This window comes from Opisthocomus hoazin, chromosome 13 (genome assembly GCF_030867145.1).
Source record: "Opisthocomus hoazin isolate bOpiHoa1 chromosome 13, bOpiHoa1.hap1, whole genome shotgun sequence".
NCBI lineage: Eukaryota > Metazoa > Chordata > Aves > Opisthocomiformes > Opisthocomidae > Opisthocomus > Opisthocomus hoazin.
In genome coordinates, this window is record NC_134426.1 from 15,194,298 (window position 1) to 15,219,797 (window position 25,500).

General features: G+C 42.4%; 1 protein-coding gene across 14 annotated transcripts in view; it reads right to left on the reverse strand.

The window, feature by feature from the left end:
• The window catches only part of DEPDC5 (DEP domain containing 5, GATOR1 subcomplex subunit), a 48,141-nt gene that overhangs the window by 2,353 nt on the left and 20,288 nt on the right, over positions 1–25,500 (reverse strand). For 7 of the 14 annotated variants that reach the window (XM_075434333.1, XM_075434332.1, XM_075434336.1 and 4 more), the window contains exons 25-41: positions 22,153–22,218; positions 20,656–20,839; positions 19,317–19,477; positions 18,151–18,268; positions 17,810–17,977; positions 16,718–16,937; positions 15,871–16,004; positions 14,943–15,051; positions 12,049–12,111; positions 10,329–10,480; positions 9,480–9,557; positions 8,917–9,049; positions 7,934–8,042; positions 7,421–7,645; positions 3,258–3,427; positions 2,122–2,293; positions 980–1,040 (exon numbers count right to left, since the gene is read on the reverse strand). In XM_075434333.1, coding sequence (XP_075290448.1) covers positions 980–1,040; positions 2,122–2,293; positions 3,258–3,427; positions 7,421–7,645; positions 7,934–8,042; positions 8,917–9,049; positions 9,480–9,557; positions 10,329–10,480; positions 12,049–12,111; positions 14,943–15,051; positions 15,871–16,004; positions 16,718–16,937; positions 17,810–17,977; positions 18,151–18,268; positions 19,317–19,477; positions 20,656–20,839; positions 22,153–22,218 — 2,323 coding nt within the window. Of the gene's footprint in view, positions 1–979; positions 1,041–2,121; positions 2,294–3,257; positions 3,428–4,698; positions 4,831–7,420; positions 7,646–7,933; positions 8,043–8,916; positions 9,050–9,479; positions 9,558–10,328; positions 10,481–12,048; positions 12,112–14,942; positions 15,052–15,870; positions 16,005–16,717; positions 16,938–17,809; positions 17,978–18,150; positions 18,269–19,316; positions 19,478–20,655; positions 20,840–22,152; positions 22,219–25,500 lie in introns of those variants that run through there. The other 7 variants (XM_075434339.1, XM_075434338.1, XM_075434343.1 and 4 more) reach the window with 5 other exon arrangements.

Sequence of the window (25,500 nt, forward strand, 5' to 3'; positions counted from 1 at the left end):
AACCTTCCACTATCACAAAGGCTCCCTTTTCTTACGTCCTGAAGGCAAAGTGAAAAAGGATGAAGAGAGTTGAGCTTCTCTAAATATTCTCCACCCCTGCTAGGCACAGTGTGAAAGCTTGTAACTCCACACTGATCTCCGTCCTAACTCATGCCGGAAATCAAGAGCACCAGTAGCTCTGTTTGGGAGGGCACTGAGCAATCTCTGACAAAATGCGGCAGCTGCACACACGAGGGAAGAGCGATCATCAAGACAGACGTTCCTTGGGTACGTTTCAAGCTGTAACTATCGTGCTTTTTCTGTGATAGGCAAGATTCCATGCAGAACTTCACGCAGCTCTCCTGACAGTTCTTTGCTGTTTGGAGAATACTTGTTCCTCTTCTGCTTTCTACGCTAATGAAAGCTTATCTTCAAGCTAAAGTCCATTACAAAAGGCAGTCTCTCTAACATGAAAATGACCTTGGCAGCAACACCATGAAACAAACTGGCAGCTCAAGCAGACAAAGGGGTAAGGCTAGACAGCATTCAAAGTTTCCCACAATTCCTTCTTAAACTGGGCCCAAGCTCCTAGGCACAGCTCACATCCCAGTCTCCCGCCTACTGTCAATTTTGGTTGTCATCCAGTTCAAGACTGTGTTAAGAACACACAAAGGAAATAACTGTCCCTTCTCAGAAGGAAACCTATCTGCTTCTAACTTAGAATTACAGGGCACCTTCCAAAGCCAACGCCCTCCCTAGGAGGAGAGTATGATTTGCTAACGAGTGACAGGCTGAAACACTATCTGCCTGCCCCTTGCACCCACAGAACCAGCTCCAGGCAGGCATTCTAGGGATGTTTTAGTCTAATAATCCACAAGCAGACTTCAGAGAGGCGGATGCACAGAGCCCACACGACTCAGGAGTGACTGTTCAGCACAGGTTTTCATCTGACGTCATCCAGGAAGGTATGAACCTTCCAGCCATTCTGCTCTGTACATACCTGTATGCTATCGCTTCCTGGAAGAGATGCATGCGGTCCCAGTATGTTTCTGGTTCAAAGCCTGAAACAAACAAAAAGGTAACAGTTACCTAGTAGGACCACTTTCTTTCCTTCTTTTTCAAGACTTTAGTTTTCCTCAGAAGACCTCTGTGCACTTTGTATTTTCTAGCCATTTCTTTATTCACACTTTTTTCTGTCAGCTGTCTCTTGAATGCCATCTTATTAGAGATGTATCTTGTACACTCCAGTAGCAGATTCATCACTGAACTGAGCTTTTGTGTCTCTTGAGATGAAGGACAGGAACATAATGGGGTGTGTGGGAGGGGGCAAGGAAGGAGAGTGGGCTGCCGTGTACCACCACAGAGTGCCCTGAACATCCTTAGTTCGAAGTCAGCCAGGGCTACAGTGACCTCACAGCATATGGATTTGTCACTGATTGTTTCACATTTATACCTAGACACTGGGTCAACGGTTAATGAAAATAAATAAAACCATCATCTTTACTATTTTAAAACAGAGTCATTCGCCCGATACAATTTTGTGCCTCTCTGCATGGGGACAGAGTTCTCTAATATTTGAACTTCCACCTGAGCGTCACTCAAACGGGCGAGGTCACATTGCAGAAAAGGAGATTGCAGTTGCTAGCTCTTAATCTCATGTGCAAACACTCTTACTGTGAATGTAACCACGGCAACAAAAAAAAGAGGATGGCAATCATGAAAGCCTAATCTCACTGAGGGGGAGAATAAACAAACGCAGGATACAAATGCAGAGCAGCTGTGGGCAGGGTCTACCAGCAAACCAGACTCTCACAGTATAACATCATGTCAAACAGAACAACTACTTGATATAGGCTCTATAGGCACATGCAACATCATGGCAACAAAGATGACTGGGGAGAGGACCATTCAGTGCCTTGGTACTTCTTGCTGCCAGCTTCATAGACTGTTGCATGCTGACCAGCCTGCAGCACAGCTCCCCTCAGCACCGCCTTCCTGAGGGTGGCTGCTGAAACGTGCAAACCGGCCCTTCAACCACCCGATGCGTGTCTGGTAAACGAGGGTCTTCGTGCCAGCTACATGCCAGAAGGGACCTGCTTGCAGACAAGTCTAGCAAGGGGTAAAGCAAAGAGCATTCCTTACCGTCAAACAAATGCTCGCTACCCTCCTTCAACAGGCAGCTAACATTGAGTGGGATGAACAACTGAGCTCGAAGTGGGTCTCCGTATAAGTAACTGGGCAAAGCAAATGGGCCTTCCAAGACCGGAACTAGCAAGAAACCACAGGATGTGGCTTTCCGGTGCCAACCCTGAACCTGAGAAAAGATTCAAACCAGGAATCACACAATATATGACAAACTGAAGAAGAGCACTTAGTGCACAGGAGCAACTCATTCCCCGAGAGCAGATCAGACACGCTCAATTCTCCACAGGCTCAGCTCGCTTTGCATGGCAAGCACACAAGCGTCCTTGTAAGCAAAGCAGTACAAGCACAAAACACCAGGCTTTCCTTTTTTAAGTGCCACATCAATCAGAAAGCACTTTAAAATAGGACATTTTTCAGGAACTGATTCAGCCTACTTATCATCAGTGGCTAAGCACTGCTGCTTTACTGGAACAGTGCGACAGATTTTAAATAAAAGCAAAAAACAATCACCTCGTGCTATTTCACTGGGTGGGGTAAAACCTGGTGCTAAATAATTTGAGTTTTACGGAAGCTACAAAAAGGAAAACAAAAAATCTAAAAATTAAATAAATGACACAAACTGCTTGCATTTTCTCAGCAAGTTTGTGTGTTGTTTTTTTTTTTTTTTAAAGCTAAAAAGCATTGCTGAACAGGAAGAACACACTGCCTGGAAAAGCCCTGTCATGAAAGCAATTCCACTGAGATTTAAAGTTTTCAAGTTTGTGGAGAGAGGGAATGTAATGTGAAATGCATTCCTTTCCAAAGACCCAGTTCAGGGCTTAACATTTGCCTAAGGGGGACTTAAATACCACCTTGACCTGTGCTGATCTCTGCGTACTGTGCATGAAACCCACTACAAGCAGAACACCATCCTGCAGACTGAACGACTACAGATAGCATGATAAACGATGACCAGATGCAGCAATGCTAACGACCATCACTAAAAACTACTTATGGAAATCAGGGCAGATCCAACCCAGTGCCTCTCCCCTAACACCTCCCCTCACCTTCACAGGACAATGTCCCCAGTAGGATGAGGGATGCAGAGGCCAGGCGGGCATCACTGCGGCCACCCAGAACACAAGGACTCTTACCATCTCAAAAAGAACAGCTGCAGTCACTGCCATCCAGTGTAACTTGATTTCAAAGGCAGCATTCAGGGAGAAATTGCCATGGTAATAACAACTGCACCACTCCAAACGGTCAGTGCGGTTATTCACATCCACATCCAGCGTCACTGTCCGTTGCTCAGGCACCGTGGCAGCTACACAGCCAAGGAATAGGGGTATATTTAAAAGATGCATTAAAGAGAGGGTGGGAGACAGGATGAACAGAACAGAAGAAATAAGACAAGCTATTTGAAATTAATTTGTCCTCCTGCTCCTCCCCAAATATTTTTTGGGCTAGCAGAACAGTCCCAGAATGCTGCTCATCCCGATCACAAAAGACAAAAAACTGAAGTATTACTCATATCAGGGGTCTGTGCCCCAGAATTACCTCCCCAAGCAGTCAAAAGACATTTCAGCCACAATAATGAGACAGAACCAACAGTCAAGCAGCTAATCAATAAGCAGCTGGTGCCATAATTAAATATGGCTAGACAACATCAGCTTCTTCATTCCCAAGACATTCCAAGTTGGTTTTAATATTTCTATATACCCCCACCAGAAATCACAACCGGGTGCTGTTACACACGACAGGAGCATTCCAGGACTTTCCACAGCTACAGATTAGAAGTTAAACTTCTTGTTTCTTTAACCCCATATCAATATCCCACATTACCGCATTGCTAAAACTGCACATCCAACACTTTTTCTAAAAGCATGAAAAGTCAGCCAAGACACATGCAGCAGCGTTACGATCACCGAAATACCTTCTACGGCTTTGCAATAAGTGCTGGGACAGTGCCCAAGCTCCAGCTCCCTTTGCGCCCTCCACCCCAGCATCCCAGTGAAGGAAAGCCTCGGCCATCAGCCAAGAGAGGAAGAGAAGCACAGAAAGTGGAAGGGACCTGGCTGGTGTCCTACAGTGGACTGCAAGGCCAGGGACAGAACCCAGATCTCCTGACTTCAAGACCAAAGTCCCGCTGTGAACCATATTGTCACTTTCACCCTTTCTTTAGGCAAATCTATAATTTAACATTTCTATAACGTCAAAAATCGACACAAAACAAAGGGCTGCAATACTACTACTGAGAAACCCTTGCCTTTTCTTTTTTTAATTGCACACATGAGGGATGGATATTGTTATTTCTTGCTTAAGTAGAGGCAGATGTGCATCCTTTCATACGGTTAGCTTTCAAATGACCTTATAATTTAATGGCTTAATGGTGTTTTAAAAAAAAAAAAAAAAGTTGAAGTTCTTCCTCCAGGCAGACAGAAAGTCCCTGCCTTCACTTCTGCTGCAAGTTAGCTGGAGACAGTTTTCAAGGTTATAAGAAAATTCTTTACATTGCTATTACTGCAGCTTAGGAACGGGGGGGGGGGGGGGGGGGGGGGGGGGAACAAAAAACAATAAAAATAGAAGAACATCACCCAGTTTTGTAAATAAGATCCATTTTTATCTTTGGGAAATGTATCATCTGCAAATTCTGACTTGGTCTGGCATTGTCAGACAGACCAACATCTTGTGATTTTCTTTTTCTTGCTCCTTTTCAGTGGAATGTCACTGTGAATGCAACGCTTGTGGTTAGAAGGTTATGGTGCCAGTTTTGTAACAAAGTATGAACCCCAGTGCCAGTTTTGTAATGAGGTACGTTGGAAAACAACATCCCAAAAGCCGTAAAGCGAAAGCAGCTCAGTCAGGTAGATGTTGGTCATTAGCTAAGAGGTCAGTGTGCCACAAACTAGCACACTCTGAAGAATGAGCTCCCTGCTCCCTTAGACTGTTCCTTTTTCCAGATAACGCAGACTCCCCATTAGGGCTGGAGTTTCTCTCTCCACCTGGCCTGCAGCTGTAATTCACAGGCAAAGCAACAGGAACACAGTCCAACCAGGTGAGCTAATCAAAGGGACCTGAAAAACTGGTGAGAAAGATCCATGTGTCTGAATTTAGAAGCTTCAGATTAAAACCACCTTAATTTTAACAGAAGAAACTCAGGCTTCTGTAGACCTGATTTCAAGAGGACTCACCTGCTTCCCAATTGTCTCGTACCACTGAGTATTTAACTAAGGATTCATTGAGGAAATTGGAGAGGAGCAGGCAGGTTATTCTCCAGTCACAGACTACACTACATACATGACTACAATTGCTAGTGCATGCATTGCTATAAATCAAAAGGGACAAGATCAGGTATGTCACAGGTCAGACTTCCACTGGGAAGGGAAAGGGGACAATCACCGGGCAAGTGACAGGGGGAATCGGGAGGGATAAAGATTTTAGAGATACATGGAGCTTGTTCCAGAGCTCCCAATGCTTGCATGCAATTTTATGTCACAGCCTGACATTTAGGGAAGGTGGGGAGGGGAAGAAATAAAAACCACAACCAAATCAAAGCCAAGAGAGGAACAAATGAAGTCACGTGGACCAGAGGTCATATGGGTTTAGTAAAGCTCCTTGCCTCAGATGAACTGGTAAAGGGTTTTTTTGAATACTGTTTAGAAGAGGGACAGCACAGAAACATCTGCTAAATCAGTTCCTTTGTAAGAAAAATGTTCCACACTGTATTTTTCTCCAAGAAACTATTATTCCTGGAATAACCAGACTGCACGCGAGCAATCTAGAGGTATTTTTCATTCATCCAAGGACTGCAAATTGGTTAAACAGCAGAATGGACATAATTTCAGCTGAAATGAAAAAGGAGGGCTACACAGGTGTGTAACTGTACCACGTGCTGAGGGAATACACACCTGCCTGGCTGGCATTGAAGAAAAGGTGAGAGGAGCACTAAGGCACCTTCTTTCTTTGCCTGTTTCCCCAGGTGCAAGCTTACCGAGTCTCAATCTTCTCATAAGAGAGAACAGACATAGAAAAGTGAAGTGGTTTTCTTGGGTTAAACCGTGAGTAAGAGATCAAAGCGGGAACAGGATCTGGCCCAGGTGCCCCCAGCCTTCACAACACTTTCATGCCAGCCTAGGTTCAGGCTTCAGCTCTGGCCAAGCATTGAGCTAATGAGGCTGGATACTAGCCACAGCAACAGATTTATCACGTGACAGGGACAAACACCCTTCATCTGTTGGCTTCAGGGAATTAACCATTCATTCAGATTTCCCACCCTTAACGCTTTCCCATTTCTGATGCTGTTCCTCTTCTAACACGGCTCTCAGAAATACACAAGGATTACTGTAACTTCAGATTTAAGAGACACTACACCAGCGGCAAGTCAATTCTCTTCAGAAGGTCAAATATTGAAAACAGGAGGACTGCAGAATTTTCTTTTTATCCTTCATTGATAGGCCTTTAAAAGATGTATCTAAATAAATCTGAAGTTGCAGTTTCATAGCAATGATTTTTCTCATAATTTTAAACAGGGAAAGAGGAACAAAAGCAAGTGACTCAGGCTGGCCTGGAAATGCAACAAAAAGCTGACAAAGCAACAGTCAGTCACGCAGCCAGTATGTTTCACAGGCTGAATGCTGGTGATATTCAGTGTTATACTTCACACATTACACTTCACACATTACAGAACTTTAGATATCATCACGGTATCTTGCCCAGCAGCAAGATCTTCCATACGCAAACCCTACTGCTTCCACACTGCAGGGATCACCTGTAGCTGGGCTTCCCAGACTTTAATATAAGGAGTCTGGCTATACATGGTTCAGATTAGCCGAGAAGCCTCCAGCACATCACAGAAAACTTCTACCACACCTGGACCTCACTGTGGCTTTTGCCATTAAGAAGCAATTAGACATGTAATTTTACATACAGTTTGGCTGCTCTGCTGTTCTCGCAACTTGTCCCCCCATGCTCATCACAGGCTGTGAAGAGTCTCTTTGGATCCGCAAGGAGACAAAAGTCAGTATTTTCCTTTCTGAATTCTAGAGGACGGCATGGTGGGGAGGTTCACGAGTAAGTAATAGTTAAAGAATAATTTTTACTGTATTCCAGTATTCAGAAGCAAAAATTGCCTGCTCAGCCCGTGAAACACATCTCCAGCATATGAGAAGCAGTCCGCATGCACGACACACGTAAGGCCAGCATGAAATTTGCAGCTTTACTGCTGGTCCACGTGAGATCATACCCTTGGCTGGCTGCTCTTCCCCTTTCAAACTATCCCCTTGAACTTCCCCAGCTGTCACCTGTGCTGTGCATCTACCTAATAGTGCAGCTGCCTGGCTCCGTCCTCCGAAACTGCGGCTAAAGGAACTGTGCCTACTTGCATAGGAGGCTGGGCGGCTGGGCAGCCAGGGCAGGAAAAACGCTGGGATTTCCGAGTGCAGGAGCTCTTCGGCCACAAACGCCACCTCAAACCATTTCCTCTGGAAGGCGGAGAAGTCGTCCATGGCAGCTGTGTGCCACATGGCAGGCTGCTGCATGCTCACTGAACAAAAAGCAAGAGGAAGGACAAACTGCAGTTAGAAACAAGTGTTCAAGACCAAGAAAGAGATGTAGTTCTTTCTGAAAAAGAGGAAGGACAAAAAAAAACAGGTTATGTTGTCTGCAATTCCTTTTTTTCTTTTTTTTAACCAAAAAGGCTGAATTTCTTTGCCTCTCTTCAGAGCAGTGTTTTTGGTTGCTCCCAGTATGCATGTCTACTGCAGCACCCAGAAGAATCAAGAGATTATGCACAGGGATAATGAGGTAAGTCTTGTAATAATACAATGCTGACCTCGGTCTGGTTCCTTGTCCACAACAATCTTGTAAAAATAAAAGCCATAAATAAAGGTTCGTAAAGCTTCTCCAGATGCATGGACAATAAGCTGCTCTTCTAGCATTTTCTGAACAAAAAAAGAGAACAGAGCAAACACGATAAAAAAGGAGAAGTCACTCTTCCAATTACATAAAAAGGTTGCTAGAGAACTACAGACATAGGATATAATTCGCTTTTTCTTGACATCTTTTTGCCCAGGTATGCGCCTAATGAGAATATCAGCAATGTTACCTCTTGATATTCAGTAAACGTAGCAAGTCCTTATCTCCCTGAGAAAATGCGTTTGACCTTTCTGCAGATGTCTGCCTTCCTCCCTTACCCTGCTCTGGTTTTACAGATGGATTTATAGGAAGGTAAGAATTTGGAAACATTCTAGGTTCTCTGTTAATTGATATGGGATCTCAGCAGAGGAATGAACTCCAAAACATTTCCAACCTTCTGCCCCTGACACAGTTTGACAGGCAAGAAACAATATTTCATGAACACAAGCAGTGTATCTTGCATAAAGTGTGTATACTTCAGCATCCATAAAAAGAGAGGTCACACACTGTTCTTATTACAACTTCATTAACTAATTATCAGAAGAAAACCAAAAAGTAAAACCAAAACCAAACCACACTGCAGTGCCTCATAATTCTAACACAATGGAAAGTTCTTGGTAGCTACTGCTAGCTAATTGGAGGTTATACACGGAACTGTTACCTTATACACGTGGAAAAAATAATATATATTACTACTGAAGAATATGTTGCTTTTTTGTGATAGGGAGTCCAATAAGTGTCATCATTACCTCATATTCTGTTGAACACTATTTTCAATACCTATCAGTAAGAGGATTTTTATAAGAAACAGAAATCATTGCTATGCTTTCCTTTACAATTCTACTTTCTTCACAGCGAGGTTTTTCTGGTTCTCCATACACCCCTTGACAGTTCTCTTACCTGCATTATGTCGATCGCCATGGCTTGGGTTTGCACACCTTCCACGTTATTCACCAGCCAGTGTACAACTTCCGCGCTGATGAAACAGTATGGAGAGAGACCCTTCTGTTCAGAGAGCAGCTGGATCCCTGTGCTGAATCACAGCAAGTCACACACATTAACATGGACTGGCTGATAATTCTTTTAAGTTACAAAGACAAAAAACACTGCTGGGAAAAAAAGGGGGGGATAAAGATGCAGGAGCAGCAAGGCACAATGCCCCCAGAGTGACATTATCATTAGCTTCTGATAACAAGCTGAAGCGCTGATATTGACGGCACTTTAGTGTCTTACTGAGAATTCTTGCTTCAACAAGATTCTAGGATTCTAATAATTGAAGTCTCTGCAGCAATACTTGTACCTCAATTTCTATGAAATTTCTTGTTGGAGAGATTGGAACTGAAAAACAAAAGGAAGCTTAAAACTCTTCCACAGCTGACAGGAGGCTCTGAGTGACTCCATGCCTCATGTCCTTTTCCAAAACCTCTCAACAGATGTTAAGCATATTTATATTAAAAACTTACGTGGGGTGTTTCATGGCTTCAAGAATCTCTATCAAGGTGGAGGAGGAAGTCAGAGTGCTTGCTGAACACTGCTGAGAGCTGGGAAATAAACAGAAGCCTGTTCAAAAATCAAGGAAGCTGCGAGATTCTTTCAAACATGTACATTTAAGAAAAACGCTCTCTCTTCTCTTCCCAACATTGACTTTGCCACGTTTATTTCCTTTTTCACCTCAAGGACAACCAAAAGCATCAGACCTGTATTTTCCCTCTGAGGTCTTCAGGCATTTGCTATACTGACGCAAGGCACACTGTATTACATACAGCCCTACTCAGGAGCAATTGAGAGCAAACATTTTGAGGTTGGGTTTTTTTTTCATTATAATATACAACTGCAGGAAACAGGTGCTAATACAGTTTATTTTTAATGTTGCTTCCTCCCCGGTGTCTCACCTCCAGGTTAGAACCTCTTGGATTTCATCAACCTACTTGATCCAATTAGATCTGCAGGGCCCCCCTTTGCTAAAACAGACACAAGACAGAGGTCAATTCAAAGCCTGGTTTTCTGCTAACAGATGTCAGAAATGGAATTTCTTTGTTCTTCGTTTCTTGAAGAATGACACTCCTTGTGTGGGTGAGGAAATCAGGCCTTGTGTTCATTTAATTCTGGAAATCTGAGTTGCAAGGCTTATTTCACTACCACTCTCCGCATGTGGAAATGCTGCAGTAAGGTCTTGCGACAAGTGCCTTCTAGTGCTGACCGACACAGCACATCTCGTTCTCTGGTTCCTGTTTAAGTGCCCATTCCTTGACACCAGACAGGGGAACGTAACTGCACAGAGCTGCAGCATAGCACGGCCATGCTTTTCTCACCCGCCCTCTGCAGCCCCAACTGTGGTATATCCTTGGTCTGCAACGCTCTGGGAACTTCCCAAGGTCTGCGTGTTGCCTCTGTCGGGCAACTGCCCCGTGTTTATCGACGTGTTGCCATCTGAGGTTGAAGGAAGTGATTGATCTATAGAGACCTGCAAGGAGTAAACACAGCAATATCTTTATGAAATTTATGATGTAATCAGTTTCCTATTTTCTCCCCTCCCCACATCATCTGTACTTTAGCTCAAGTTAACAACAAACCATACTGTAAGGCAAGCACAAGCATAAGCAGGAGGGATAAACACAGTCTTACTTTTGCCATCACTACAGAGTCACTGACAAACAAGAAATTCAGACCTCAGTAACGATAGGGATCACCAAGCCAGTTGAGAGAACTACTGGCAAACCAGCAACACCAGTTCGGAGCTGATATTTTCAACTTGAGTGAATAACTGTGATTATAAACATGCAGTGGACAGAACAGGAAACTTAACCACTACAGGAAAGCAGTAAGCAGTTAGAGAAAATAGTTTCTGTAACTCTCTGACAAAAATATGCAAATACATCACACAGAATTCAAGTTTTGTAATGCACAGAATCAGCCCATCTTCCTTCCTTTCTTAGGGTAGTATCAGAATGCTGGTTGGCACCCACCCACACCTATGTCGCCAAGACAACAAGAACACTTTCCTCCCGCAGGAACGCTTGCACTATTCCAACGGTAGACTGAATAGTTCACAAAATTAACATAAAACCATTTCAGAAAGAACACGAATGCTGAAAGATTCAGCACAGTACAGGCTGTAATTGCCATCTGTCATTAACACGTATGGTTTAGGAAAGGCATATTATGTAAAAGCTAGAGAGGTGGCGGAGAGGAACACGAACAGCAGAGTAACTCAGTAACTCAAGCTGGTGTAAATAGGAGGGCTGATCTGCCATGATGAATTCACAGCACATGCACAGCTGAAAATCATAACGCTGGTAGTTTGACTTAGGTCTGACAGCCAGACCAGAGCCCTTTATTTATGCCATTTCTCACATCCTAAAGATCTCTCACTCTGCAATGGCAGATGTCCCTTTTTGGGCAGCCAAAACCAGCAGATGCTCCAACATGGAACCTACAGTCCCCACAGCCAGCTAAATCCACTCTCCCTCCTCAGAGCTCACTACCACCAGCAGTATTTTCTATGGACACATTGTGTTATTGTTAACTCCTAACCGGTGTACAAACAACTTCTGTCACGATGATCCTTTTAAACCAAGACAACACCAGTATTTTCAGCCCTCAGTTGTTTAAGAATCCAAGGACACAATTCAACTTGGACCTCCCCAGAGCCACCTGTCAGTCAAACACCACAGAAGAAATTCAGCCAAGAACGAGATGAGTAAGCTGTTGCCATTTTGTTTAGCAAGGGAAGATGGAAAATGAGTACTTGCTGAAACACAGAAAGAGAAGCTTCGGTAGCTGACAAAACAGTACTGCAAAGGACAGTAAGGCAAGGCACACAAACATCCAAAGCACAACACAAACGGTGGAAGGAAATAGTCGCATCCACCACCACAAGCCACTTTATCCTGCTATCGCTGCACATCTCCCTCTCAGTGAGGGGTTCTGGAAACTAACACAGGTTCCCCACTTGGCAAGCTCAGGACAACAAATGCTCTCCATCACTTCAGTCCAAAAGCCAGAGATGACAAGACCCCATCCAAAACTAACCTGTGAGTAGAAGGCTGAAGCTGTACGTGGGCTGCGAACAAAATCCATAAAGAAGGCCCCATCCTGAAGGCATCAGAGGAAGTAGGCCCATTAATGGCAACAGCAACAGGAACAAGGAGTTGAAGAAAAGCAAATACAAGGTTGTGCGAGCATGAAATGACCACAGGGAGAAAGTATGAGGAGAATGCAAATCCCAAACAGACCCAGAATGTCAGATGCAGTAGAACGCAGAGCATCAGGAGTTACTCACACACATACCCTTACTTCCTCTCTCTCTGTAACAAGACATTGCTCTTCCTTAGCACAGATGCTTTTCCAAAGTTTTGAAAACCACACTGCTCAGAAGCCAATTGAAACTACAGCCTGCTCTCTGCACTTCACAGGAGAAAGACTTGAGCTCTAAAGTACGTGGGTTTCCATCTCAAATGCAAAGCTGAACAGTGATATGGAAACCTGTAGAACTACACGTGTTATGACAAATATCCAAAGGTGGACAGCTTTTTTTCTAGTCTGGAGGAGTAGACTAGACTCCTCTTTTTCTAGGGGAGAGGCAAAGAAGCTCTTTTCAGGAAGCACACTCTTCTTCTCAAATGCAGGTCTGGTATGGTATAAAGGAAAGGGAAGAAAAATTCATCACAAAGATCTTTCCAATACTGTGCTGAATACTTCGTGCAAAATTAAACAGACACTGCCTGTGCTATGTTCCCCGCCTACTTGCAAACCCTGGCTGAATTTATCCCCGGCTGCTATTCAAAGATGTGTCAAGATTCTCTTATCACATAAGACAATGCAGTGGAAGTCAAGTAGATTTTCATTCCCTATTTGCAATTCTTTACTCTGTTCCCTAGGCAAAATATTTTGTCTAGCTTGCAGTTAAGATGATGCTTACCCTGGTATCTACACATAAAACATTTTCTGGAAAGAATCAAGTCAGGGTTATCTGGCTGGCAATTTATGCAGTGCAGAAGCAGAGCCAAGCACCCTGTATCCATAAGGGCAAAGACATCCCAACCAGATCATGCATCAAGCTAACTCACTGTGCTAAAACCATACTGTATTGCCCAGTAACTGGCTGAAGTGACTTTTTAGTTCTACTCCGAAACAGAGTAAAGGTGGAGCCAGCGGCTTAGTTTTGTTTTGGAATAACTCCAGCACTGAATAGCACCCTAGAAAAGGACTTGCTCCCTGGGCTGCTGACAGAACACACAGCTGTGACAACTTGTCAGTACTTCAACTGCAAGTCTCTGGATAGCCAACAGACATACCCATGGTGGTGAGCCCTAAAGGGGTTGTGTTGTCCTGGAAGCTCGAGGCACACAATTGCTGATGTTTCCACCAGAGCACAAAGCGGCCTGATACAGCTACCTGTCCACCGGCACCTTTCCAACAAGCGTGAGCCATCCATTTTGAGATTCCAATTGCTTCTCTCCCACTCCCTATGTGTAAATATTCATAGGAGTGTTTGCTACTGTAGTGTGAAAGGCTTTCAACAGGTAACGCACTCTTCCAGATTCTCCAGTTAGCCCTCCAGTCAGGCTTTTGAATATCGTTACTTGTAAAATTCCACAAGATCACATTTGCTCATTAGCATTTGCTGGTAGCACAAAGGCTGCTACTTTGTTTCCAACACACTAGTGTGCCATTGCTAAGGAAGCCAATTTTGCCTTTTTCCCAGCGCTGTGCAGAACAACCGGACACAACATTCTTTTGGCCTGTACCTTACGTGGAATTTTCACCAGTTTTACTGGTAGAAAGAGGTATTTACAATTTCTGTACTGAAAGAGGGTAATTTGATGAAGTTAATTTTCCAAAATGGTAGAAGAAGAGAATGCAAAGCCTGAATTATGATCTGGAAGTTTGCAAATGTGCCTCAATTTCTGTACCTACTTTTTCCAAGCCTAGCACAACCTGCTCCAAAATCTCATCTATCTTTTGGAAACACTCTCATTCTATAAGTAGGTGTGTATTGCTAAGACGATTGCAGTTACTCTATCACTTCAACTAGCAACAGCCAGGTCTCCAGAATAACATAACACTTGTCCCTGGTGGTGGCAGAAAAAGGTGGATGTTGAAACACTAGATGCTAAGAGCAAAATACCCAAAGAGATGGCTAAGTTGATAGTGGGGAATCTGAGAACTTTTTCTTTGCAATACTTCAACTGTTGAACCCAAAGACAGGTCACTCTTACATGTTGTATCTTTGTTCAGTTACTTCTGCTGACAGACCTTTGTGCCAGAATACAGAAAACAATCAAATATTTCTGGTTGGACTGGGGAGGTGAAGTTTCTGCTCTCCTGACGCTCACAGGGCAGTTAGCAGGAAGGCTGAGGGACAGCACAGTCTTTCAGTATCTGAAGAGAGCTCCAGGAAGAGAGTTTTCTCCAGCCTGGAGTCCAGCCAGTGAAGGAACATCATCTAAATCACTTCTCAGGAACACATCCTCTCCCCTAAGCGGATGCAAGTGACTGGAGTTCCTGCTGTTAAAATTCCACTGAAGCTTCACACGGTCACAGTCTAGAGCTTGATTCTGCCCTTAAAGCCAGCCCTCATATAGATGCAGACAGCACTGTACTACTAAATCTAAAAATCAAACCCTGACTGAAATGGAAAGTGCTACTGGAAAAGAAAATGCACTAATTAACAAATACCACTTAAATTAGCAAAACGGTGATTCCATCTCATTGTCACGGTGTTAAAGACGGTTGTGCCCAAACCTCGTCTTATGTCCTTGCGCACAAAGGCTTAAGAGAATCCCCAGTACAGGAGCAGTCCTTGCTGGATTAGAGAGCAAGATGTGGTATGATGTAGGCATGTCCTTAGAGAAATAATCTGCTATGATTTGAGAAATTCTTATGTAAAAATAGCAGCTAAAGAAAGACCAGAAAGTCTTTACCTTCCGAGGGCTGTCCATATAGGTGGGTGTGATAGCAATGCTCCCGCTCTCCGAAGGCTGCCCAGAGCTCTTCCCAGAAAGCATTGCTGCTTGCTGCTCCCCCAGTGTCCTAAAACAAAAGGAATGAATCCAGAGTTGTTCAAACATACTCTGAAGGCAGCTGTTGCAGAGGGGTACTACTGTATTTTCAGCCACTTTGCTTTCCCACATGCTGGAGCAGAGTCAATCCAATGTTCTGTAAGTACTTTTTACCCCACATAAACAACATGGACCCTTGAACTTACTCAGATTTATTATGCATGTGTAATACTACCTTATCATTAAAAAAAATTAAAATCTCTTACGTACTTAACAGCCAAAACATTTTAAATTTTGTTTAGAGTACATCTGGTGTTAGTACTCTGAGTTTCTTCGAACCATTCTAGAATAATACTGAGTAAGCACCTCAGAAGTTTCACAGGTATTTTAGTAGGTGTTATCAGCGCAAACAAGCTATTTTCTTTAGGCTATATTTGTTACCCAATGTTTATGCTAGTGTGGGGTACTTCTGTACTTATGTCCCAGTTAAGCTCTTCTTCTGTGGATCCAACTGTACTGGCAAATCACAAACAGATGACAAATCTGATGTGTAACGGACTGAGACGCTACTTAAAAAGATGCTCCTTCTAAACTACTGGACATTCACTTCTCTAGTCTCCAAGTTCCTTTCTAGTCTTTGGTATTTATTCTATTAATGGAAACATAATACAAGGAAGTCACTGGAAAAGCCCAGTATTTCCCCAGCCCTGCCACAAGGATACGAAAGCAGCAGGATCCCACATCCCTTTTTCAGAGGCAAAGTTCCCCAAATCTGCTTTAGCCAGCCCAGGTGGAATACACAGGAAGGATGTGCCAGTGCTCTGCACACAGCCTAGCTGCAGAGACTCACTTCTGACTGGCTTCCATCTGCAGCAGAGCCGAGAGTGCTGAGGTTCCCTTCTTCCCAACGGGAGGCCCGGACTGCTCCAGAGAGTGGGTGGGAATCGGACCAGCAATCTGCAAGCCTTTCATGGCAGACCCTTTCTAACAAGGAAAAAATGAAAGCACAGACTTAGTCAAGCTAGGCTTAACTCGTAAGCAAGAACACGACACCTCACATCAGCAGGGCTTTATTAGGTACACTTTAAAATTTCTCATCACCCTCCTGAAACTACTGTTCCCCAGGAATTCACAAATATGGTTCTCTTTTCACAATTCTTTTCCTAAGTCCGCATGACACAGCCAACCCAATTAGAAGCTACCAACTTAACTACCTCACAGATCCCTTTTCATCAATCATGATGCAATAACATGTCCAGGCTAACCACATCCACAGCACAAAGCAATGCACATCTGCAAAGAGGTGGCATCAGGCTTGCGTTAAGAGGAGACCAGCTGAGGAAAAAAATAGAGCACCAACAGGCCATGGCATGGCTACACTATGCAGAAGAGCTTGGCTTCTCGCTAAGTGAGCTAAATGTTGTGATTCTGGTTCCAGCCACAGCAGCATGGAATACCCATTCCAGGTAAATTTCACTAGTTGAAGAATAGCAAGGTATTAAGAACACCATACTATTTGAAATCTGAAATAGTACGTTGGTCAGCACTGGGCTTTACATGTGGATTACCCCCCCCACACACATACATACACTCCCCAACTTGCTTGGGATTGTCTCAGAGTCTCTCTGCTAATGCTTTATTAGATGGTTCAGACAAAACTCAAATTCAGCTTCTCACCCAACTAAAAGCTGACTCACTCGAATCATTCGATCAGATCGATGGCGTCGACGAATGCGGTTCAAACCCTCCACAAAGCGAATGAATCCATCTAGGAGCTGCCACTCCTCCTCATCAGAACGGGGCTTGTCACCATACACATCGCAGTGCACTTCTCCTTCCATAATGCGCTTTGTGGCACTGATGCAGGCAGGCAGAAGCAGAAAGCGGGTCCTCCAAAATTTCAATGACTCAATAAGGCTGAAGGAACATGGAAGACAGGACAGAGTTCAGCACAGTTTCCTATTAAGGATTTTACAGTAAGTAAAATACATATCTATCTGCTGTAAATTTCAGTGAGCATAGTGACAATCTTATTCTGCTGTCCCTCAGTGAGAAAGAGCAGATATGCAAAGCAGTGGTCAGCAATATGAATATCACTGGAAGTATTGAAACATCAATATGCAGAAGAGAAATCAAGGCTGTCTTCAGAGTAATTGTATATTCTTTTCTGTATAAGACAGCTACAAAGGCTTTTTCTCTAAAAATAAGCAAAGAAAAGGGAACTTTAAAGGTACTCAGAGTAGGAGGCAGTTTGATTGAGACCTGAAAAGAAACAAAGATAAAGACTGGTTTTGTTGAGGGAAGATATAAAAAAAATCTATTGATACTAGTGGAGATATTCCACACTGCTAATAAGAGGCCCCGCTCTACATAGCTTAGGAGTGGGACTACAGTCAAGCTAAGCCTGGGACTCAAGAAAGCCTCCAACACATTCAGACTAAATGGAAGTTTTGAGTCAGATCCAGAAATGACTAAGAAGCCAAGAAAAGCATCTGTGAGGTACAAAATGCCATCGTATTTCTTTGCATTTGTAGCATAGGAAAAAAAAATTAGTTTATGCTGAATTTTGTGATCAAGACTTTGTATCAAAGATCAGATAATGCAGCAGCAACACAGAGTGAGATTCCTACAAGGCAACAGCTGCTAGCACCATACAAGCGAAAGCAGGCCACTTACTCCCCCTGGAGTACTGAGCATTTGTGGGTTGAACTTGTTGAAGAAATTTTAGGTCAAAAAGGAAAAGAGGCAATTAGGACACAGAACAGTCTGGATGGAACAGGAGATCTCACCTGAAATCCTCAGAGCCAGCAGAGCAGATATACTGATCCAAATAATTCCACTTGTACTCTTCTAGTCTCTCATGCGAAAATTCTACCCAGCAAGAGACAAATTCAGAGTCAGAGTGTGAGGGGCACAAGCTGTAAGTGTAGTTTATCTGAGCAGATTCGTATGGGTACCTAAAAGAGAAATCCCAAACATTAATCACAGCATCATCAATAGCAGTGCTTCTCTTACTTCTCCTAAAGAGAAAGAAGGTTCTACAGTATGTTCTTTCAAGCAGTACAGGCAGCTGGAAAATCATGTTCATCTGAACATTCATAGCAAACTGCTCAACCAGAGAGATACTCACTTTGGCAGGTACCGAGTCACAGTAATTATTTTGTCTTTTAACGTTACTTTGTGGAAAGTACGGCCCATACTCAGCCAGTACTGATCTTCTTCCTCGGGTCGATTTCTTGATACAAGACCTAATTGTAAAAAGCAAAACACATCCTCCTTCAGCTTACTGCAACAGTCAAACTGTACCTATAGAAAGAGACTCCAGAATGGGGCTTCTGAACTCAAGACAAACTAAAGGCCATTTTCAGGCCACCTACGCACAACGAGCCTTTTGTTCTTCCAGCTAAGATTTTCTAGTACCACAACTGAAAAAGGGCATTCACAATTCATACACCACCAAGACAGACCTTCTCTAGTCAGGGCAACTAGAGAACAGACAAAATGAAGTGTTGAGAAACTGGTGGGTATGATGGTAAAAGCTGGGTCCACTTTTGCTTCCTCTCTGTGCTTCATTCCTGAAATAAACGACTTAAGCTCAGCACCTTACCAAAGTAGCCTTGCTGCTAATTCTCAAACCAGTGAATAACAACCATATCCCATTCATGGGTATTCCCAGCTCTACGAACACTGTATCACGCTGACTTGTGTAGAGAATATCCGGACAAAAAGTCAGAAGTCAAACAGTAAGTCAGATTCTCTCAAGAGAATATGATACTCTCTTAACCCACTCCAGACCTCTGGGGTTTAACTAGGTTTAGCTGACTCATGGTTTCAGGACAATGAAGCTCTACCTGTCTACCTGGGACCTTCACAGCTATTTTAGAGTTAGGAAACTGCTTCTAGATACATACATTTGGGAGCTTTGGGTCTGTCTTCTTCTAGAGATATGCCTGCCCTGCAGTCACCATGAGAACTGTGTTTAAGATGTATTCACCCAAATGGCACTCAAGCCACATTTCATTTTGGTTCACTATCATGAATATGAGGCCAGCTTCTTATTATAGTTCAAAAATCCTGCACCTGGCCCTTCATGGTGCAGCTAAGCTGTTTGTGCTGCTCCAGATCAGGCTCTCTCCCAGCAAAGATTTTCACATATCAACAACAACAACAAAAAAAAGAAAATAAAAAAATAACAGAGGGCTTCAGTGAGCATCTGTGCCCAATTCATAGAGATTACTGGGACTGGCAGAAGGAGAGAAAGACAAAAGACTGAATCGTCAATACAAAGTCACTCACCTCGACTGTAAAGGGGACTGCTGCTGAGCGGGGGCGGCACAGTCGTGGCTGCTTTCTGGGGTTTAGGTTGCACAATAATTTGATAGCCTTGCATGAGACGCTGACAAATAAACTCCTCAAACACCTGTTGGGCTGTCATCTGCACTCCTTCTTCATCTCTCCTGAACACAAAGGTTAAGGAGACTAGAATAAGGAAGCTGACTACACACTCCACACTCATTCTTAGCTCTGCATTTCCTAATTGAGGATTTATGCCTGCACCAGCTCTGTGCAAGTGGAGCCCTCTGCCTGTGAAAACCAACCTGCAGGAATAGGAGAGAAAAACAGGTACCTTTCTGTTTCGAACAGGTGATGACTAGCTGCCTGGCAACACTTACTAATGCATTTGAAAGCAGTTTCGCAACTAGCAACAAATTTTCTTACAACAGTTGTTAAACTTCACCAATGATCACTTTTCCAGCATTTTGCAGAGAACCTCAGTGCAGTTTGTAAATGTTCAGCAGAGCTCAGACCTGCAAGCGCACAGGCAATGCTCCACCCTCTCCCACAGCGGCAAGTCTAGAGCAGTGAGAGATTAAACGACACATCACCATGGCATCTTATTACAACTATTTCTGCTCTGAACTTCACCTTCCTGCTATAAAGGGATATCTGAAATTTCTTTTAGGTGTTTCTTCATTAATCCTGCTATTTCCTATGTATTGAGATCACCCTGACTAATATTTTTGGTTTGTTCCCATAAAGCAGCAACACAAACAGGTCTTTCTAATGCTGCGGAAAGTTGTGGAAAGTCTAAAAAATGTTTTAGAAGATGAAACAGCTTTAGAAAAAACCCAAACCAACCCCATTAAAGAATAGTTACCAGAGACCTCCAAGACAAGCCGAGAAGTTCTATTTATCCCACTAACACCATTTTCCACCAAGATTCTTTAAACTAAATATCCCTGAAAGTGCGGATAAGCGTCTTAAACACTGCGCGTACACATGCATTTGCTCATTTAGTGTTCTCAAAATACTTGCCAGAAAATAGATTAACAAAGATGACAGTCTGAGATTGATTTTTTTTGGATTAAAACACAACAGAACAGGAAGAGATGCAAAATTTTGTATGCAAACAATTTCTAACATAAATCTACAGAACACAATACTGTCAGATGGTAACATCAGAAAAGGTGCAAAGTTATCACCAAAAAGAGAAAAATCTAAATATTCTGCTGCTAACCACGTTAGCAATTAATCTTTCTCTTGTACAGTCTGCAAAGTGCTCCTCTTGCATCAACTGCACCTTAAACCCTTCGATTCAATGCAAGTTACTTTACAGAGAAGGTGCTGGCCAAACCTGTCAATGTCAGCTTCTGGGAGGAGATCATAGCAACCCTCAGTGTAATCATTCTGCAGGCTCTGCCGGTCGGGGAAGTAGTCCGTGGTAAGGGGGAGACATGCCGGAGTAGTGAGAGACTTCCAGTCCACTCCAACTGTACAACAGAAGCCTGGCACTACGGGGGGAGCAGACAGCGTCAGAACTGCCTCGTTGTATCATTGGGGGGGGCAGACAATGAGGGCATATATGGTCACCCATGAAAACACGGGGTGCAGAGGGAGATGAAAGAAATGTGTGAAGAGGAAAGTTAGAAAGAAAGAGGGACAAAAACAGAGTTGGCATAAAGTCAACAGGGACAAGAAAACACGGGGTGGAATGGGAAGGGAAAAGGAAAGTAGGAGGGGAGGAAGGGAGGGAGAGAAAGAGACAGAGTCTGTTAAACAATGCAGTGCACATGCTAATTCAATCCCATCATGCAAATTGCATTCAAAGTTAATACGTTTTATTTTCTGTTGATCGAAAGCTAGAGCTGACATAGCCACGGCTCTTCCAAAATTCCAGCAAGTCGGGTGCAGTTACTCATTATTAATAAAAGAGCTCAACATTCCAAGTCTGAACAAGAAAATCAGACCAGCTTTGCATCCTAGACAACTGCAGAAAGAGCTGGGGACGAGGAGAGAAAGAATGACAGACCAGCCTCTTTCTGGAATAGTACAACAGCAGAAAAGGGAGTACTTCCACAGTTATAAAAACAGAAGACAGATCCAGAGGGGTGGGAAGACCAGAAGAATAGTAACTTGGAAAGCAATCCTTCCCCACACCCTTTCCTAGAGTTACACTGCAGTTTTAGATTACAGAGATCTAAAACTAGACATTAAAAAGCAAAAGCTAACTAAATTATATCAAATCATCAGTTCACTACTGCACTACATTCTAACTTGCTGCAAATGATCTATGTTAAGGCACTTGGCCAACTACTAGCTCTTAACTTCTTGTCATAAAGATCTTACAGACAGAAAGTTATTTTATTATAAAAATGTTAACATTAATGACAGGAACACTGCACAAGAAAGTAATACAGGACAGACCGCTACAAAAAAAACACTTTCTTAGGCAGTCACACACTTGTAAACAGTACCAACAGACTGTACTACTACTGCTTCAATTAAAAATAATTAAAAGGTATGAAGCAAACTTTTCATATTGAGAGGCAGATAAGAGATCAGCAGCTTTAGCTTTTTGCGTAATAGTGTCTGGTAAGGAAAGAATTTCAGATGTAATACGACCACCAATTTCACATATTCTTAAGAGATACAGAACTGCAACCGCAGTGAGACACACAGTACAGGGAGATCCTGCAAATTATTGCAGGGCAAAATAACCTACTGCCAAAAGCCAACTAGGCTCCTCAGTTTCTTGCCTAGCATCTCCTGATGCCTCTATATACGTAGAGGCCCTTTCCCTCCCTATCTTCCCACATATGCAAACTGTTTTCCAAACCTTTCTCCTGCTTACTTGGGTCTGGAGAGTTAGAGACAGCATCTTCCAAGGAATCGTTATTTTGAGTTTTGAGGTTCATCCCTATAAGAAAGAAGTATGTATTTTATTTCAAGCAACGATGCACTTCACTTTCATTTCAAATGAAAACAAATCAAAAGCATGCAAATGTTTTAAGAATATAGCATTCCTCTCCTCAGAAAAAAGTCCCGGTTCTGCACAGCAGAAAAATACACACAGCCAACTAATGAGAAAAAAAGACATCTTGGATGAAATTTGAACATCTCATTAGAAGTGTTCAGTAGCTAAAAAACAAGCAAAAACAACCTCCCCAAAATGGCGAAACACATCTTGAAAAGTAGATGCCAGAGAAAAAACAAGTAACATAAAAAAAATAAAAGTCACCCATAATCATTTAGCTTGCTAATTGCAAGGTCTGACCAGCTAAGTACTTTTAAATACATTCAGTACCCAAAACCAAAATCCTTTTTATTGGTTTACTCATTTTATGAACAAGGGATAAGTTAAGAGGAAGAAATTCATAAAACGCAGGAGCAGCAAGAAAGGAAATGATAACAGACTTTCACCTGGTAGGAGAAGACAACCCATATATATATGATTCTAATTATCTAAGACTTTAAATATTCCAAGTAATTGATGAAAATCACAATACAGATTTACTCCAATTCCAACATTTTTAGGCATAAACTACCAGCACGCATTACACCTCTCTGCCAGGGAGTGGGGAGGAAACAAAACAAACAGTTGATCTTCTTGATTCCGCAAATACAAACCAGCTTTTTATCCCTTGCCGGGCTAAAAATTTGAAAAGTATTAATTAAGCCTTCAGTGTCCCTAAATATGTCCAGTATATTAATTACAGACCATTTAAAACTACAATGTTCTGAAAAGGCAGCAACTTCCAGTATGTTTCAACCTGTAGGATATACCTTGGTCCGTGTTTCTCTAAGAAAGAATAGTAAAGAAGTTTTTATTCATTGTGAAAGGAGATAAAATGATAGCTATCGAAGAGATGCTCCATTTTTCAGCAAAATTCAGTTTATACTAACCTAAATAAATACTACTAAGGGACTTCAGAGTAATGGAAATCTATATATTTAAGTTTTGATTAGGACTTAAGACTCTGTGATTTTTCTCACTGTCAAACAGATTTGTTCTAGGCAGCCTGTTAACCTGGAAATCAGATAAAACTACAGCTCATTGAACACTAAGCCAACACTATGCTATGGTACCCTTGACCAGCTCTTCCTAGTCCCCATTTCACATCTGCCTCCTGTATTTGCATCAATATTTGTATAGTTATGATGAAACAATCCATACAGCAAAGAAAAACCCCAGTCACTCTTCATTTGTATCAGTTCCTTGAGCTGGTTCACCATGTAGCTGTGTAAACAGCTGTTGTGGCATATGAGGGGAAACGAGCAGCCAAGGAGACAGGAAAAATTGCTGGCTTAAAAGGCATTTATCAAAATACAAGTTTCAGGAAGCCTCCAAGCATTTAAAAGGAGCCATTTTTATAAATCTAGCTTCCGTAGATTTATCCAGGAAATTGATATCAATATCATAGCTGTTACGCTAAATAGCATTTACTAACAGAAAAGATGATGCCAGTAAAACAGGAGAGGAGCTGGCTCCAACTGGCTTTCATCTTTCGCCAGCTCTGCTGATGCCATCTGCCATCTAGTTAGGGAACTGCAACAAGATTTATTTGCTCTGAACTATCCTCCACCATCTGCTGGACATCAGAGCCAGCATACTGAACCGCAGTGTAAATAGACGGCGCCATTTCTCACTGCGAAGCCCACGCAGCAGCAAAACATGCTGTGGGCAGTAGAGGAGGACCAGACTCACTGAGAAATCGTATTTATGGAAATAAAAAAAACCAGAACTGTTTCATTTCATAGGTGACTGAAACCATAAGGGAGAAACATAAGTCAAATTGCTGAGCCACAGCATGGCAGCTACAGATGGCTGAGGGCATTTAGTCAGGGAAGGTGCTCATAACGACTTTCACAAAGACAGACACAGATCAGCTTCCACCATATACATGATTTATATCCAGTCTACAGACACAGAAGACTTCTACAAAATGCAAGCATGTTTATTGCCAGGATACGCTCTGCACCTACATTGTGCAAATCGTATCCAGCAGCGGAAATGCAGTTTTGCAACTGCGAGAACAACCTCTATCTGGAAAGCAAAAAAAAAAAAAAAAAGTAAAGCAAGAAAATGAAATGTATTCAAATGAAATCCAGAGAACAAAATCACTTTTTATGCAACTATGTGAACACAAGACAAGAGAGACACAAGAAAACTAAGTCTGCTAACTTCTTTATGGCCCTTCAAGGTATGAGCAAAGGGGAAAATACAATTGTTTTCACCCAAATATAATTCAGAAGGGTGAATTTAAAAAAAAACAAACAAAACACAACAAAACCAAAAATCTTTAAATTGGTTTTGAAAAAAGAACAAGAGTCTTGAATGCTACAGTCTAAAAGATCAAATTTATTTTCCATGTGCCTATCTAAAAAGCAGGTCTATCAGAAGGTAGGCTGCAAAAAAAGCAAAATCCTTAGTGTGGCATGTTGTTCCTCTCACAGGATTCAAAAAAAATGTTGAGAACTTCCACTAATTCAGGTGTCTGGGTAAGGTAAGAAAGACATTACTAATCTTCAACTAAAGGTACAGACAAGTGTCTTCTCTCAAAAATGTGATGAAATATTTTGGGCTGTGTGGGTAACATTTAGTATGAGCAGTGCCACTGTCAACATACTTAAAATCTGGAGAAAGTGCATTTGTAGATAATGACAAGAAATGCTAGAAACACTGAATCCCAGAACTTACCACACAAAATAAACCTGCTTTTTCACAGCTTCTCTCAAAACCCAGATATGATCAAACTTTATTCTTTCCATCAGCTTGTATATGTAAAATATATATTCAAGCAAGTTTCTTAATCCAAAAAGTGACACCTTAAGGCAACCCCACCCACAAAAAAAAAAAGTTCTGAACAATACCAGTGCATATTTAGTTATTTTTTGTGTCTGGATGTCAGTGGTCTGTTAGCATGGAACTAAGCAACTGCCTGAGAGCTTAACATATATGAACAGTGAGCATCTTTCTGTACTAAAGTTGGTAAGACTTACCTAAAGAAGTAGAGGCATATTAAACAGAAACAAAAAAACCCAAAACAACAAATCAACCCAAAAAGCTATCACACCCCAAAAAGTCCAAGAGCATTAACAGATCACTCAAAGTTGACAACTGTTTTCCCATTATTGGTTCTTTCTACTTTGTACTGCCTGGCCCACCCACCTTCCATGACTTCTGGCTCTATTACTTTGC